This window comes from Carcharodon carcharias, chromosome 6, assembly GCF_017639515.1.
Source record: "Carcharodon carcharias isolate sCarCar2 chromosome 6, sCarCar2.pri, whole genome shotgun sequence".
NCBI classification, from domain to species: Eukaryota; Metazoa; Chordata; class Chondrichthyes; order Lamniformes; family Lamnidae; genus Carcharodon; species Carcharodon carcharias.
Window position 1 is genome coordinate 10,058,926 of NC_054472.1, and position 17,681 is coordinate 10,076,606.

At 43.7% G+C, this 17,681-nt stretch overlaps 2 protein-coding genes across 3 annotated transcripts in view; one reads left to right on the plus strand and one right to left on the minus strand.

Moving 5' to 3' along the window:
* Positions 1 to 2,355, minus strand: part of LOC121278726 (prostaglandin reductase-3-like) — a 66,533-nt gene extending 64,178 nt beyond the window's left edge. The window contains exon 1 of the mRNA XM_041189095.1: positions 1,129 to 2,355. Within this exon, the coding sequence (XP_041045029.1) occupies positions 1,129 to 1,238 (110 nt within the window). The 5' untranslated portion in view covers positions 1,239 to 2,355. The remainder of the gene's footprint in view (positions 1 to 1,128) is intronic.
* A 953-nt stretch (positions 2,356 to 3,308) lies between these two features.
* The window catches only part of tshz1 (teashirt zinc finger homeobox 1), a 135,762-nt gene continuing 121,389 nt past the window's right edge, over positions 3,309 to 17,681 (plus strand). For both annotated transcript variants that reach the window (XM_041189075.1, XM_041189074.1), the window contains exon 1: positions 3,309 to 3,487. In XM_041189075.1, the coding sequence (XP_041045009.1) occupies positions 3,448 to 3,487 (40 nt within the window). In that variant the 5' untranslated portion in view covers positions 3,309 to 3,447. The remainder of the gene's footprint in view (positions 3,488 to 17,681) is intronic.

The following is a 17,681-nucleotide window of genomic DNA, read 5'->3' on the forward strand; positions in this document are numbered from 1 at the left end:
TGCGGATTTAATTGTTACTCCAAATATCTCCAAATTGCACAAAATAATATATATATATTTACAGGCATTAGAGTCTTTAGGTCCCGGGCAAGTGTGGCGATCTTACCGCTAGGCTCTATTATACAACTGACCACCTTGTAATAATCCACAGGGCTGCAAGGTATCGGTGGATGCGCAAGACGTGGAGACACTGTGGTGTCAACTTCTCTACGAAGAGGCAGCAAGACCAGGAAAAATATACAAATCCCACGGGTTGTTTTTGGTTTTTTTTTAAAAAAAAATGTGCATCCTATTTAGGAACAAAAGGAACGTGATGAATCTCCATTATTTTGGATTGCCAAAATAATTGGCAATTATAATTGCATATCATATATGATATGATATGCAAATCGGCCTATTTATATGTTTATTATGGGGAAAGACAGAGAGAGAGAGAGACTTGGTGACTTAGGACGGATGCAATGAAACCCAGCTTCGCCCTGCAATGTTTTAGTTACTGAAGGGAGAGGATTTGCGTGGAGTTGTGCAGTACAGTACTGTATCATTTCTCTGTCTCTGTGTGTGGATGTACTGCCCCCAGTCAGTCAGTCAGCGTGAGTGTATTTGTGTCAGTTTACAACCCACGTAAACCGCTCTTGCAGCTGACGCACAGGCACTCAGACTGACATGACAGGCTGACTGACAGATAGATGAACGCGTTGCAGGGTCCTGACGGCCGGGTAAACGCACAGATGTTAGGGTGGAACCTGGAGTTATTTTGGAGGGATTAACTCCCACTTCCAACACTCCAGTGCAAAGTGGGTCGGTCTGATTATTTTTCCCCCCATATTCTCTACACCATCCCCACCACCCATCCACCCCCACCCCCTCCCCACCACCATCCTCACCTTATCCCCCTCCCTCCCACCCCCACCACCCCCCCCCGCCTCCCTCCCAACCACCAAACATTTTCTCTGTTCAAGCAGAGAACTCAAGAGGAATTGTAGCAGTTCGACTGGAGGGTGAAATTGTTTGATTACAATGCACAGGAGAGGACCATTCTGCTGAAGTTTGAATTCAAAATCGATGCCTGGATCAAGCAACATCCTGGGGAGAAAGAGGTTTTAATAATGATGGTCAGCAACTCACCGATTCCGGACCAGTAATTCACCGTCTCCAGGGCTCGGGACGCGGGCGGAGCGGACGCACACAGCCTCCCTGAAGTTTGCGCTGAGCTTTGTAACTACGAATTTCCTCATGTTGCGCCTGACCGCCGACGGGCCTCCAGTTCGGCGAGACGGCGCGCGAGAGTCGACCTGCTAACCGGGTTGGGGTTGGGGTTGGGGGTGGGGGTCACGGTGAGGGAAAACAGCCACCAGCAGCAGTAACAACAACGGCGGCGAGGAGTCCGGGGAATGAGCGAAAAGACGCTCCCTGCCAAAGCAAAATTGGACACACTATAGATACTGGGGAGAGAGAGAGAGAGAGAGAGAGAGAGCAACAGGGAGAGGGGGAGAGGAGACGGGAAGGAAGCAAAATACGGAACAAAGTTCAGGAAGTGCTCCAACAGTTAATACAGACTTTTTTCCCCCTGCTGCTGACGTTTGGATTAGCTTATATTTGAAGAACTGCATTCTTTATATAAAAGGGAGGAGGCGGGTGGGGGCTTGTTATTAAGAAAGTATTGTTTATCGCTGGTTTTAAGGGTACAGATTCCATACAAAGACAGAAAGGGAATTTGGGGGCGGTGTTCGAAATACTATTGCATGGGCTAATATTACTGAGTAAGATCGCTGGAGAAGAGTGCGGCACCAGAAATAGAGAGAGGGACACACACACACACACACAGACCCTCCTCTTCCCGTACAAGATATTCACTTCCTTAAAGGTGTAACAAATCAAACAGGAGCCCGGCATCAACTCCCAACCGAGACACACACAGAGAGAGAGAAAACAGAAATCAGTATTATCAGTGCAACAGGAACGTGAAGTTCTGGGTCTGTCTCTCAAACAAAGGGAAAGAGACAATTAAGTTTTTTAAAAAAAGAGAGGGGCACCTCCAGTCAGTCAGTGCCTCCTCCTGTCGACTGACAACACCAGACTCTCCACAGCTTCGTGCAAATTGGCTGAAAAGTTACTTTCAGACAAGATTAAAAACCGCCTCGCCAATAATACTGGGGAAGAGGAAGATTAAAACAGAAAGAATAAAACAAGGCTGCTCTGAAATCTGACGTTTAGATTTTTTAAAAAAAACTTTAAATTTGGGACTCAGCCGTTCTGAGAGTTTAAGGAGCATCGCAGAGCGTTAAGATTTCAAAGGCAAAGGACGATAAAACTATCATATAGCGTTGGTTACGTATGGCGGAGGACATCCTCGCCTCGAAAAGGCAAACGAATTGGTATTAGGAAACAGGGAATAAAAAAAAAACCCACGCGGGGTTAAGAAAGAGTTCCTTTTTTACAGACAGATTGGCAAAGTCGGACTGCGACCAGAAGTTTACTTTCCATCATTGCTCCTTCACTGTTCGTAACATTTTCTAAGAGGAACGGAACTGTGAGAACATTGCAATGTACTGGAGTGGGTAAAGGAGCGGATCATCACTGAATGCTGCTCGATAGCTCTGTGGATCAGTTAAGACTGTCTTGCTCAGTGGATATTCTGTATTTTCCCCGGAGCCCACCCGAGAGTTTACTCTCCCCCCCCTCCCCTCCCCTCCCCGCACACACACACACACACACACACACACACCCTCCAAAAATAATAATTATTATTGTTATGGGGAACTAGTTCACCGCTCTCTCACTCAACTGTGTGTGATGTGCATTATCTGTCTCTCCTCTGCATTGATTTAAGTTGAAAGTGGGCAGAGTGAGAGGGAGAGAGATACGAGAGGCAGTGATAGAAAGTAACTGGAGTGTGTGTCTGTCTATCTTATGCATATGAGGCAGTGACTGAAACCTCAGTTTCTCTGAGATCTCTGGTCGCTGAAGCAGCTTTGCGGAGCGGTTTATTGACAACAAGACTCCCCGACCTCCCCCCACACTCCCCCCCACCCCCCACCCCCCACCCCACCACCAACACACCACCCCCCCCCCCAACCCCACCCCCTCCCCAATCAACACCAGCACCAATCTTCAACAGAGTGAGAGAGATAGGGAGAGAGAGAAATATAGAACTCTCCCCCCCTCCCCTCCCCTCTTCGTACAGCTTCAACTCTTCTTCTCCCCTTCCCTCCCTCCTTCCCCACCCCTCCTCCCCCCCATCTAACCCCCCCCCTCCCTTCCCCCCCTTCCCTCCTCTCCGCCCCCCCCCCCAAAAAAAAATACAAAACCCACACACTTAGTTCAAGAAAATAGAATCCATTGCTACACTTTCGCCTCCTGCTTTATTGTGGTCTGTATGAAAACACCGAAAATTAAAGTACTAACTCCGGAAACTCCTGGCCGGCAACAGAAGCGAGCAGCATCATGCCGAGAAGGAAACAACAAGCACCCAAGCGCTCGGCAGGTAAGAGCTACAGAGAGAAAGATGCACTTTTATGTCTTATTATTTCGCATTACCTCCTGCTACTGTGTACCAGATGCAGGATACGGATAGACGGAGATGGATATTTTATGGGGAGATCTATTCCACCACCACCACCCCCACCTCCCCGCCCCCCCCCCCCTCCCCACTGTAACTCCCCTCACCTCATTTTTTTTAGAGAAATCAATCCAATTTCTCATTTTTTTTGTGTGTGTGTTGTGTTGCTCGGTGTTGGAGGGGGATTTTTTTTTATTTAATATTTTGACCGTTCCTTCTCTCGATGTGAGTGGCGTAGTTTGTCAGATGTCTGTCAAATGCTGTCAGCGTCATGTTTTTTTATGCTGCGTCGCGGATCTGATCGCATTTAATTGCATTTTGAACCCCCCCCCCCACCCCACCGCCGTCCCCGTCCCCTTCCAGCCTGTATGTCACCCACCGCCCCCCCCCACACCCTCTCTCACCCCCACAACACCCTTCCCCTCGTGAGGAGCCCAATCTTGATTTTTAAAATATAAATTTAAGCATTGAAGCCGAGCCATATGATTATTTTTAAATAGATGTCAAGTGGCATCATTTATTTTCGGTGGGGTGGGGGTGGGGGGGGGGGGCGGGTGTTGTGAAGGAGCTGATGATAGATTGAAGAGGATGTTTTAACCTAATGAGGTATCCCCTCTCTTTTTAAGATGTGAGGGCACGTGCAGTAGATGCATTTTGGAAATTCCCCCCTCCTCCCGCCACAGGGATGATGACTCTCTGAGGAATGGGTAACCCCTTGAACACTCATATATAAAATAAATCCATAGAACATTTTAAAAAATATATTTCTTTCCTGAGAGGTTTGTTTTGGTTAACAGGGTCTAGTTTTCTATCTCCCTCTCTCTCTCTCTCTCTCTCTCTGCCCCTAATAGACGATTGCCACCCTTGATTTGATGTATGATGGATCCTCTGCCATCTCGGCAGCCTTTGATCTATTCATTCCTGATAAAGATCAATAAATCACTCACCATAGCAACCCACATGTTCCTGACGTTACACTCTGCAAGTCAGGTCACTTATGGTTTTTTTGTCCTAAGTTTACTTGCACCCCTTCCTCCCCTCCCCCATCCCCCCACCCTCTCCATCCTACCAAGTTTTAAGCATCTCCCCTGCAGCAGAGTACCCACCAACACCCCCCCCCCCTCTCCTCAATCGCCTCTCCTGCACCCCCTGACCTCCCAGAAATTAATCAGTTCAATCCAAAAAAAATCCCTGGGCATAATCCGAATTGTTATTTATTTGTGTGTGTGTTTTTTTTAATGGAAAGGAAACTTGTAAAGCAGGCCTGCTAAATAAACCGAGGATTGTGTACACTTTGAAGGACACACTCTTTTCTATGTTGGAGAGGAAATGATGAGCGCAGGAGGGTCAGTTTGGATGACATTGCAGGATTCCATTTAAGTCCAGGGGAAATTGGATATCAGCAACTTTAAACAACAAATATTTTTATAAGGGGGCTAAAAAACTGACACAAACGTGATGGTGCATGGTAATTCGTCCTGACAGCTCTTACATAGAAACAAGCCATCAAGACGACTTTTTCCAATATTGATTTAATCGTCTGTCTTTTGACAGGCACATACATCATTGGTTTTAATGGCCAATCAAAAGTTGGCAGGCTTTAGTGTTTCCATTCTTTCCCATACATGACATTTGGCATACTTAATCAAAATGCAGGTTTGTAATAGCAATGAAGAGTTGATGACTGAGTCATCTGCTGTTTAAACTGAGAGAAAATTAGCTAAAAAGATGGTAAAATATCTTTTATAGTGGCATTTTAAGCACATTTTATAGATGAAATATGGGTTCATTAGGCTGTCTCTTGGCTTGTCTGGCTGTTACAACTTGCATAACTGATGACTTTTCTTTCCCTGAGAATAGCAATAGCGTCTAAAAAAAATTGATTGTTTGGCAGCCAGGAAATGGCTCTGAAGATGTGGGCCAACAGATGTATGTAAGTAAGAGCCCAGGCTGATGGGAAAGGAAAGGGGGAAGAGCCTGAGACAGTCCCATTGCTTCTGTGCAGTAATGGGAAGAAAAGGATCAGAGGAAGTGGTCCCTTGTAAACCAGGAGGCCTCATAATTATCACTTTAAAATAAAAAGAGGGAAAAGTAAGGGATGTTTAGCCCGCTTCATTACCAAGCCTCTAATTATCTGTAAACTTGATGGATTTGTGACAGGTTTAATGATTAATGCTGACAAATTTAGTAAGGTGTCAGGTTCGCAGTCAGTTTGATGTGATCAAGTTGATATTATACAGTCCCTATTGCCCGTAGTGCAGTATTAACTCAATTTACTGGTGCAGGTGACAAATGGACTTTGCTACCTGACTAATCATGTCACAGAGACAATGCTGTCTTAATGACCTCAGTAATTCTGCTTCTAACAGAGCAATAAAGCCAGACTAAAAGATTTTAGCTAAGTTTCTAGTTTCCTTCAGATCTCAATGTTTATTGTAGTTTCTGTTTTGATTTTTTTTACATGACAGGACTTTTTTCAATAGACATTTTGGTCTTACGTAGAATGTAAAGCACAGAAACAGGCCATTTGACCCATCGCTCCATGCCAGTGTTGATTCTCCATACTACATCTCTCCCACCTTAATGCATCTCACCTCATCAACATATCATTCAATTCCTTTCTCCCTCAGATCTTTATCCAGCTTCCTCTTAAAGCCACCTGTACCATTTGCCTCAGCTAGTCTATGTAGGAGCAAGGTCTACATTCTCACCACTCTCCGGGTAAAAAAGTTCCTCCTAAGTTCTTTATTTCGTTTATAATTCCTTACCTGAAGCCCATTACAGACCCGTCTCTTCAAAGAATGAAGGAGAAATAAATGTTTTTGTTCTTTGTCGTTTGTTTGCCTTGTGTAGCATTTTGTGACACATTTTGTGCTGCTGATGTTGTGTTCATATGGTAGAAGCACCAAAAATGTAAAAGATTTAGATAAAATTGAATTCAGTAACGAGTGGTGGTGTTGCAATAATGGAGCAAATTATTGTTAGAAATTCTCGTTTTTCTTTTTCTAATGCTTTATAAAACCAAGGTTTGTGCGACTATACAAGATTAAAGGGCGATTCCAACTGAGGTGTTTAAGATGATTAAATGAGTTAATGAGGTAGATAGAGGGAAGCTATTTTTTCTGCTGGGTGAGTCCAGAACAAGGGGGAAAAATGTTAAAATTAGAGCGAGGCCATTCAGTGGTGACATCAAGAAGCATTTCTTCACACAAAAGGTACTGGAAATCTGGAACTCTCCCACAGAAAACTGTTGAGGCAATTGAAAATTTCAGCACTGAAATTGATTTTTTTTTTGGTTAGGCAAGGCTATCAAGGATTAATTTAATTTATTCTTTCATGGGATTGTAGGCATCAATGGCAATGCCAACATTTGTTGCCCATCCCAAATTGCCCTTGAATTGAGTGGCTTGTCACACCATTTCAGAGGGCAGTTAAGAGTCAACCACATTGCTGTGGGTTTGGAATCACATGCAGGCCCAGCCAGATAAGGATGGCTGGTTTCCTTTCCTAAAGGGGCATTAGTGAACCAGATGGGTTTTTACAACAATTGGTAAGGGTTTCATAATCAGCATCACTGATAGCTGGCTCCATTGAATTTAAATCCCACCATCTGCCCTCGTGGGATTTGAACCCATGTGACCAGAATATTAGCCTAGGCCTTTAGACTACTAACCCTAGTGACATTACCACTACACCACCATTTCCCCCAATTACAAAGCCAACAGTTAAAATATAGACCAGCCAAAATCTAACTGAAAGGAAGAACAGGCTCGAGGGGTTGAATAGCCTACGTCTATTCTGATGTTCTGATGCTACGTATCAGCTTAAGCCGCAATTCTGGAAATTCCAAATTGCTGAAATTGTGGAATAACTCACCAGTTGCACTTCAGAATGTCGGCACGATAATCTATCTATCTGAATGTATCAGGTATCCCAAAGGAGACTCTTGCATCTTCCTGGCCCATCTGAAAATCTCAGTTAAACGTGATCATATTTTTCCAGTAGCAAGCTCGATGCATGCGAAAAATCTTTTAGATCAGGAATAAATCAACTCTCTTATATTTGTAAATGGCTTGGAATATTGAGTACTGCGCAGAGGTAAATTGATCCCACTTTAACAGTAGCAGCATATTGCGGTGTTCTCAATTTGAAGACAGCAGGCAAAAAATGCTCCAGCGTACTGAACTTCAGGTGTATTTTAACAAAACTGATTACTGGTCTCCTTCCCTCCCTGAGCCAAGAAGATTTTCTGCCCCTCCAATCTGGTAACATGCCACCTACTTCAATGATTAAATCTTCAGTTATGAATCGGTAGTCACATTGAGTTGCATCAAGTAAACTCTGTTTCTACAAATTGAAGCTTTTCTTATTGACAGATATCGCATTTTTGTACCTTTCTGTAAAAGTAAAACACAGACTGTATTAAGTAACTGGCATAACTCATGTCTACAATACTTACCCCTACATATTATCTGATTGTTATCACGTTGTTGTTTGTGGGAGCTTGCTGTGTGTTAATTGGTGCCGCATTTCCTACATTCCAACAGTGTCGACACTTCAGAAGTACTTCATTTGTTGTAAAGTGCTTTGGGGTGTCCCGAGGTTATGAAAGGAGCTGTATAAATGCAGGTTCTTTCTTTTACTAACTGTGCTTACTGTTACCACCTGTTCTTTGAAAATCCATACAGTCTTAGTCCAAGTGGGTTTTCTCTCCTGGTGACTTGTGTGTTATTTTAGGGTCTAATCGCCAGATTTATTATTTGTATTTTTGTTTCCCATTTTCTGCTTTGCTGATCCCTTGTCACTGTACCTCCTTCTTCAGCTAGGAGAATGGAAGTTGTGGTGTTCTCCATCTATGTTACCCAGCTGTAGACAAGTCCTCATCTCTTAAGTATGAGCATCTCACATTTGCACAGTTCTCAGTCGAAAACTTGACAACTTAAAGAGGCCCGTTCGTTTAGTAGTTAACTTAGAACTTAAAGTCATGGCTTTGTGGTTGAGAGCTGAGCCTTCAAATGGGATGCCTGGGAACAGAGATGTTTCCTTCAATGTTCTGGTCCATATTTACCTCTCAAACACCATCACTAGAAACCTATTATCTGGTCATTAACTCATTACCATTTGTGGGAGCTGGCTGCGCACAATTTGTCTGCTGCATTTTCCTACACTTCAACTGTGTTTATATTGCATAAGCTTTCTTTCCTACCCAATCTTCTTACAGAACCTCAGTCTCTCAACAAGGTCGCCAGAAGCTGATTCCCTGATTTGATGTGTTTTTAAAAAAAATTGATTCTGGCTCCCTTTTGGGGTCACTTTCTCCATAGTCCTGGCCTGACTCTTTTGGGTGGTCTCTCTTCCTTCATCCTACTTCCGCCATCCTTTCTCCTTTTCCCTCCTTCTCTCCCTCAGCAACTTTAAAGTTTACTGCCTTGACTGTTTTGTGGTGGAAAGATCCTGTCGCGCATTCAGAACCTGAATTAAAAGAAATGTGCAAAGCTCTATGAAATCCCAATTTCCTTTCACATGTGACCACTCCTCCCAGGAGAAATGTCCTTACCCAGAGAATGGTTAGAGTGCAAAACTCATCGCTTGAGGTGAATAGCGTAGATACATTTAAAGGGAAGTTAGAAAAGCACATGGTGTTGAAAGAAGTAAAATGATACGCTGATAGGGTGAGAGAAGTATGGTGGGAGGAGACTCGTGTGGATCATAAACATCAGCATGGACTAGTTGGGCCAAAGGGCCTGTGGTGTAAATTCCCTGCCATACTCTTGGGCGCTGTGTCTTGATTGCTGGATATCCTTTCTATTACCTATCTATGTGTTTGGTGTGGGGGGGCACTCAATAATGTTGCATTTGCCATTGGCCATCAAATTCGAAGTTGATCAGTTGAGATGTGTAGAGGTCATTTAGGATTTAAGCATTAAATAAAGTCTGAGAATGTTGCTCTCTGATGTTATGCAAGAAAGGCTTTTGATGGGTTAACCAAAATACAGCGGCAGTAAGGCCTTTAGACTAAACCTCTTGTCTCCAATTAAGTCAATATTCTTGGTGGAAGGCAGTTGTCTTTTGTTTGAATTTTCAGAAATTTAAGTAAAATGTCCTTTGCGTAGACCACAGTAACTGTAGTGAGTTGTGCCAACAGATTAATTTAAGCGGGAGAGGATGGAGAACCAGGTTGGTCCTTTTTGCACAGATGTAAGCAGTGACATTAGCCAAGTTCATTTATCATGTTTATTGCTTCATAAAAATATGCTTGACTTTTTCTTTAGGAAGCTGCAAAAATATTAAAAGGCACATTTTCCATTTGATCAAATGATTTTCTGTTCTGAGAGGTGTTAATGTATCTAGAATTCTTGGACAATTACTAAGTACTGGTATTCCTTCAGTTGCTATGATGCAGTCGCATAATGGATATGTGTCAAAGTGAACAGAATTGGAAAGGTTGTCACTAGAAAACATGGACAAATTAAAGATTGCACATGTCAGTTATCTCTCAAGAGTTGTGATATTCAGGGAGGTGCCCCGTGTTAAGAAACTGAACCTCTTCATTGAAATTTGCCTTCCTGACTCTTGAGTTGACCAGAGTTATGATTTGTGACAACAGTCCCTTAGTTCAATTGCTGTGATCAGATGCACCTTTAAAGATTACCACAATTTGATTACAGTCAGAAGTTTGCCAACAGTTTCTCTCTTTCAATTGTGACTTTAAACCAAGTCTGCCCTCCCAAGTGGATGCAAAAGATCCATTGGCACTCTTGGAAGAGAAGGGGAGCTGTCCCTAGTGCCCTGACCAATAGTTATCCTTCAATCAACATCAACAAAATCAGATTATCTGCTTCTTGCTGTTTGTGAGAGCTTGCTGTGTGCAAATTGGCTGTCATATTTTTCGAAGGTTGGCTGTAGTGTGCTTTGGGATATCCTGAAGTTGTGAAAGGTGCTATAGAAATGCAAATCCCTTTCTTCCTCCCTCCCCCCCCACTCCCGCCCCACCCATACTCTCGCCCCATCCATCCTCCTGCAAATAAAGCCAAATACACCAGGTCTGCTGGTTTTGAGAATACGGAGATGGATAAGAATGTTATTGGAAAGCCGGCATGTAGTCAGTTTTTAAAAGTATCGCAAAGAGGAACCCCTGTGTACAAACCCAGTTGCTAATTTTTTGAAAGTGAGTTATTTATTTTTCACGAGTGCAGGCAGCAATCTTTCCATGTTTAAATCATTAAAAAAAATTCTTATGGAACAACTTACAATGCATTCAGAGTCCATCACTGGGCATGATGGATATTCCCAGCACAGTTATCATGTTGGCCTGTTCCAGGGTTGTTATTAAGTTATAACTGTAGTTTATCGTAAGATTTAATCAGTTTGAAACTTTGGTCTATCCCAAATTTCATCACTCTATAACTTAGGTCCATCCCAGATTTTTGCGAGTAATCTGCTTTTTTCTCGTTGTGGGGTCTTGATGCTTCGGGTGTCTGTGTATTTGGAGAGTAGGAGAGAGGTGTGGAGCTGAGGGGAGTACAGTGAACACTGGGGAACGAGAAACTTAGGCCCCGGTAATGAAGCTTCCAGTGTGACCCTTCCCGGGTATCAAAGCCATGTTAAACAAGAGAAGCTTCAAAGCGCCTGAGCTTTGTGGTGGCCTGAGCTGCCTCAATAATCGTTCACTTTCTCACCCTCGTTAGTGGGACTACAGCGACCTTTTAACCCTTTGCACTTAACTGAGCTGGGCTTATTTTTCTGTGTTGTTTGTAATGGTTGGTTTGGAGGGGTTGGGAGACAGAGGGCTAGCTAGCAAGCACTCAGACCACCCCCCCCACCCCCCCGCACTCGTACCTCTTAAAAGAAATTGATCAGGAGGCAAGTTACTCGTGGGTCTTCGGTGCATGTGAGGGACATGTAACTACACAAGTGGCAGGCAGCCTGTCGCCTGTCTTGTCACCTGTAGGGATATTGCGCTGCAAGACTCGGGGTTTAATATTGAGACATTGCATGCGAGTGAGATCCAGAGACATGCGGCCACCGTAAAATCATTTTCAGTTTTGTTTCACTGGTTCAAATGATTATTCTACTGGAGGGGGGGGGGGGGGGGGGGGAGAGAGAGAGAGGGGGAGGAGAAAATCTTCACTTCCATAAAAATTTATACATGAACACCAAATATTCATGGCTCTTAAAGGATTTTTTTTATAGCAGAAGGGATCCATGAGTGACAGGGTGCAAACTGTTACCTTTTATCTGGCTTAGCATTCTATTTGTGTGTATTTTTTCCACCTCCCTCCAATCCCAAGTCTGCAGCTGATGCTGGGCATGTAACCGGCTTTTATCGAAATGCCAGGTTTTAAGGTGAAACAGCAGATGTGCAATGGCACGCTTAAAGAAACACATCTCTACTGCCTCGCATCCCTTGTTACCTGGAAGTCCATTCATTCTCTCTCATCCCCTCCACCTCCCCCCACCCCCCTCTCAATTCCCCACCCACTCCAACCACACGGTGACAGAGAGATTTAGTTATTGCAACAAAAATTCTCTCCCTCTCTCTCTCTCTCTCTCACAAACACACACAAAAATTCCAGGGTTTGTGCAAAAGCGGGAGCAGCAATTTTGAAGGCGCTTGGGGAGGAAGGCGAAGGAGAGAATGCAGTGCGCAGCACAGGGTGTTAAGGTTGACGGATGGACAAGGCGAGGGATGAATTTTCCCGCGACAGCTGTGACTGCTGCCATTATCTTGACAGGTGTCAATTAAGAATTTACTGCTTGCTGGAGTCATTTTTCCAGCCCAGCTGTCTGCCTGTGAAAGAAATAACACTTTACCCTTGTCACTTTGTTAGTTCTCAGCTATCGCCACAAAATGAGCGGCGGCGGCCTAATCGATAACCAGCGTATTAGCAATTATTTTGCACATTGATTTATGGAATGGGGAGCAGCTTCCCCTGTCCGGTTATTAGCTGCGGATTGAAGGTGCCCGGATCAGTGTTCCCGGGGAGAGGCCAGGTCTAGAACAATCTGTGCCAGACGGCAGCTCCAAATACACACACCTCCATCATTACAGGCTGTTAACAAGGCAAGCTTCACTTTCACAGGGGCTGGACCATGTACCTGTAACCTGTGTGCTTGTCTGTGCACGCATCCATATCTGTGTGTGTGTGTCTGTTCGTGCCCGTGTTGTATGCCCATGTGTGTTTGTGTATGTATGTAGCTGCGTGTTTGGCCATGTCACTGTGTACCCGTGTGTGTACATCTCTGCCTGTATGTGTGTGTCTTTGCACTTATGTTCGTGTGCCTATGCCTTGTGTATCTATGTATGTATGTGTGTCTTTGTATCTGTGTGTGCGTGTATGTGTGTTGTGTATCTCTGTGTTGTGTATATCTCTGCGTTGTATGTGTGTATGTGTCTGTATGTGTATCTTTGTGTGTTTCTGTGTGCATGTGTATCTGTGCTCATGTGTATCTGTGTGTATGTGTATCCGTGTGTCTATATGTATCTGTGTGTGTACCTGTGTGTATGTGTGTGTGTGTGTGCGCACATGTGTGCGTTAGGGTGGCCATCTGTGACGTTTTATACTGGACAGTTTGGTTTTTAGCTGCTCTTTCTGCTGTTTGGTACTGGATGCCTTTCTGCCCGGTATTTTTATTTTGGAGTCACTAACAATGCAAACGGTCGCTGCAGGTTCGTCCCTGTGGCTCACACCGACCACTCTGCCTCAGTGAAGCACCGGCAAGGGCCTGTGCTCCTTCCTCTCGTTGTTTTGCAAGCTGCTCCTTTTTAGTTGTGGGCTTATGGATGGGAAGCCCGTGATGACATCATCTCTATGTGTGGTGCGACGATGATGTCTGTACATGTGCGCTGCTGGTCTGATGTCCAGTATTCATGGCCTCCAGCAGTGACCGCCCTATTGTGTGTGCACCAGTGTCGTGTGTCTGTGTGCGCTGTGTGTGTGCCCTTATGTATATCTGATGTGCATGTACCTGTGTGTGTGGGCGCCTGTGTAGGTGTGCACCTCCAAAGAGAGTGGCACCACTGAACGTGGTTTGCTGAGAAGGAGGAGAATGTGAGCAGTCTAGCAGGCTACTGCCCTCCAAACTGCCCCAACAATAGTAGGGGTGGCTTCTGCACCCTCTCCACAGCCCAAGAATTTGGCTGCAATATGTACCCATGTGAACCAATCCTTGACACCTCACCAGGAAGAACCTATTTATGTATAAGCCCTTTTTTTTTAGAAAAAATCTTTTAAAGGGAGGGTGCTTTTTTGCTGGTTTTTGTGCTGGGAAGTTTTTATTCACTGCACTGATCTACAACATACTGCTGTCCTTTGTTTTTGCTGGTGCTGACAGTCCAACTGTAACACTTCTGAAAATGACACTGCAGTAAATGCTGTTTGATGCTCACAGGATGTGATTTAGATAAAATCTGTTCAGTAAAGTGGCATTCTCAATCAAACCCTATTTGATCTCTCAGCCCATTTGACTTACTACAATTTATATTTATCCAACTCCAATTAAAATAAACTACTATCCAGTTTTACATATCCAGCTGCTTATTTTTTTTCCTTTTTACCTCACTAGAAATAATCGCCAATGCACCTTTAGATGCGTTACTCCTCAACTTGTGATTTATGATGTTGAATTCAAATACTTATACCTTTGATTTAACAGATGATGCTATGCGTAAGGTAAATTCTCCATTACTAGACTGAGCTTTAGCCAATGTTGATCCGCTGTGCTTTTTACCTTCTGCCAGGCGTGACTCAGTCCTCTGTCTGAGCTAGAAGGTGATGGGTTCAAGTCTCACTCCAGTAACTTGAGAATTAAATCTAAGCTGACACTCCCAATTTCCACTGGGGGAGGGCTGCACTAATGAAGGCGTCTTTCAGCTGAGACATGAAACTGATGCGTCATCTGCTCTTTTAGGGTGGAATTAAAGGATCCCACAGCACTATTTAAATGAAGAGGAAGAGTGTCTTGGGCTGATATTTAACTGCCCACCAACATCAGTAAAGAACATCACTATCTCACGGGCGTTTGTGGGATATTGCTGTGCGTAAGTTAGCTAATTGCTGTGTTTTGTATGTTAAACCAGTGACCAGACTTCATTGACTGTAAGACGTTTTGGGATGTCCTGAGCTCATGTGTCTTTATTTTTACTTACCATCCTTCACCATGCGGAACAACTGCAGGCCAAAGTAATCAGGGTTTTAGTTGGGAGCAAAGCTGAAAGCTACGAATGAACTCTATGAAAACATCAGGGCCACTTTTCTGCACCAAAGTGAAATAGCAAAAACAGAGCAAGGTGACAGCATCGCACAGAATGGGCATGGAACTGTTTTGTTCATTGACATGTCTGACAAATATTGATGATATTGTTAACCATTTGTCCCTGTTCAGCAGCACCATCACCCATAACGTGAAAGGCAAAAGCATACGATACACATGAATGTGTAAGACAACTACTACCTTTTTTTGCATCATTCTAGAGAGTGGATATGGAACCATTGTTAGGGGTCCAGATGCCATCTTACAGATCACTGAAAGTTCAGTTTTCGGGCGTTGACATTGTTTGAAGCCCTTATTGGCCAAAGATTTGCTCTGTTCACAACACGCTTCCAATTCATAAATGTGCTGGTTCTAAATTAATTCACAATTTTGTTACCAGTGTACCTGGTGAGGTGACAGGCTGTGATTATTTCCAAGGATTCAAATCTTGAGATTGATATGTTTTTGTTAGGTAAGGGTTACAAGACTAAGGCACTTAGATGGAGTTAAGATATGGATCAGCCATGATATAACGGAATGGAAAAACAGGCTTGAGAGGCTGAATGGCCTCCTTCTGTCCCTGTGATCCATTATTTACATTGCTATACATTTTTCACTTTGAGTATAATGAGCCATGTGATTCAAATAGCTTGCAGATTCCGATATTTTCAAAAGTTCTACTTTACATAGCTTAGTGGCAGAAATCTTCCCAGATTTTGCTTTTGGACAGAGTTAGGAAGCGTGTTTATTTCGAAAAACTGTATATGGTTCCGTGCTGAAGGCAGGAAAGGCACCGGTAGGGAAGTAAAGCATTGTGTCTGAGGCCCATTGCAGAACTGTTCTGGTAATTTACAAGACATAGCACGTGCAAGAGTTTGGCGCATACCGAGAATTACTTGGCATACGTCAAGCACAGTCATACACTATGCCTAACAATTTACTTCAGAATTTTTAATACTCTCAGATCCCTGGGGTGTAAGTAACAACAGTACTTCCACATCTGCAGTTTGTGAAACATTAAGTATTGCCAGAATGAGCTGCTAATACGTATTTATTTTCTCGTTTCACTTGCACTGAACAAATATAAACGGGGTTTTTTGCAAAGGGAGTAATCTTTTATCTCTATAGATTCCTCCTCGTTCTTTTAACTGCTGCTTCAGTCTGCATGGATTAATCATGTGCTGAGCTCTGGGAGAAGGTGTGTGTGCTTTTATATTTTGATTTGGAATGAAATGTGTTTGTGGTCATGACTTCTTTTTGGGTGGTGTGGTGGCATGGTGGCAGTGTTGCTGGATTACTAATCCAAGGCTGATGTTGTGAGGGATATGGGTTAAAATCCCACCATGGCAGCTGCCGGAATTTAAATTCAATTGATAAAATCTGGAGTCTAAAGCTAGCCTCAGTATTGGTGACCATGACAACTATTGTCAATTGCTGTAAAAGCTCATCTGGAAATGTGCCACTCTTACCTGGTCTGGCCTACATGTGACCCCAGATCCACAGTAATATGGTTGACTCTGAAATGGCCTAGTAAGCCACTCAGTGTGATTAAGGATGGGTAACAAATGCTGGCCTTGCCAGTGACACCCACATCCCATGAAAAAATAAAGAAAATCATCCTTTTGTTTTATGACTGGTATTAAATGCAGAGAAGCAATCTACCCTTTAGCTTGTTGATTTGGTAAAGTTTGTACATCCTGAACTTGTTGCTGTTCAGAACAACATGATAGTTCCTCCAGTGGGTGATTGCACTTCACAATATTGTACAAACACTTATCTATATAGATGAGGAAGATTCAAGTTTATCCCAAGTCCATTCACAATTTCTGCTGTCAGCAGTGTAGTAGGGTTTCATAGTGGGTCTCAATGCCCCTGAGTTGTTTGGGTGTGGGGTGGGTGGGTGGGTAAGAGGAGTTGAGCAAGACTCTTGCTCTAGATCGCCATCCAGTAATTCCTGTTTGAAAAGAGTACCCGCACAGACAGTGGTTAATAGATAGGTTTAGGATCACCCCAGTACCACTGCTCAACAGGATAACCCAGTGTCTGCAATTCAAACAAACTAACCAACTCAGCTTGGCTCAGGAGAATCAGCCCCTGAGCAAACCACACCCCAACACAAACCCGGGTGTTCTGGAGAAGAGAGGGGAGACAAACAAACTGGTGAGGAAAAAAAAAACTCCGGTTCCCTCGTAGCCATAGGAAAGATGTGCAAGATGATCAAAAGCTCCCCGGTCACATGATGGAAACGTCTTAAACTTCAGCTGCGGGTTGGACTGGAGTTATACTGCAGCCAGCATGAATCCCAAACTGGCGTGAGATGGGAACGTGGCTTCACTGAGTTTAGAGTCAGATTGTGATCAAAACTGTACCTCTATTTCCATATTTATGTGCATTTGTGTCTTGGTGAGGTAGCATTCTTACCACTGATAAACCAATGGAAGGTTAAAGACCACTGTCTGAAATTTTACCTACAAAGTAACAGTATGTTCCAATTGAGTGATTTATCCAGGTCAGAATGCTACATAGCTGACATATAATTAAATAAAATTACAGCCCAGAAACAGGCCATTCAGCCCAACTGGTCTATGCTAATGTTTGTGCTCCACATGAGCCTCCTCCTACCCTCCTTCCTCTAACACCATCACCCAATCCTTCCACTGCTTCCTCTCTCATGCGCTTATCCACTTTCCTCTTAAATGCTACTTGCATGAGTTCACATTTTCACCACTCTCTTGTTAAAGAAGCTTTTCTTGAATTTCTTATTGGATTTGTTAGTGACTACTTAATATTCACGGCACCTTGCTTTGGATTGCCCCACAGTGGAAACTAATGCTTTTGTAATCTTAAAGGCCTTAGTATGGTCACC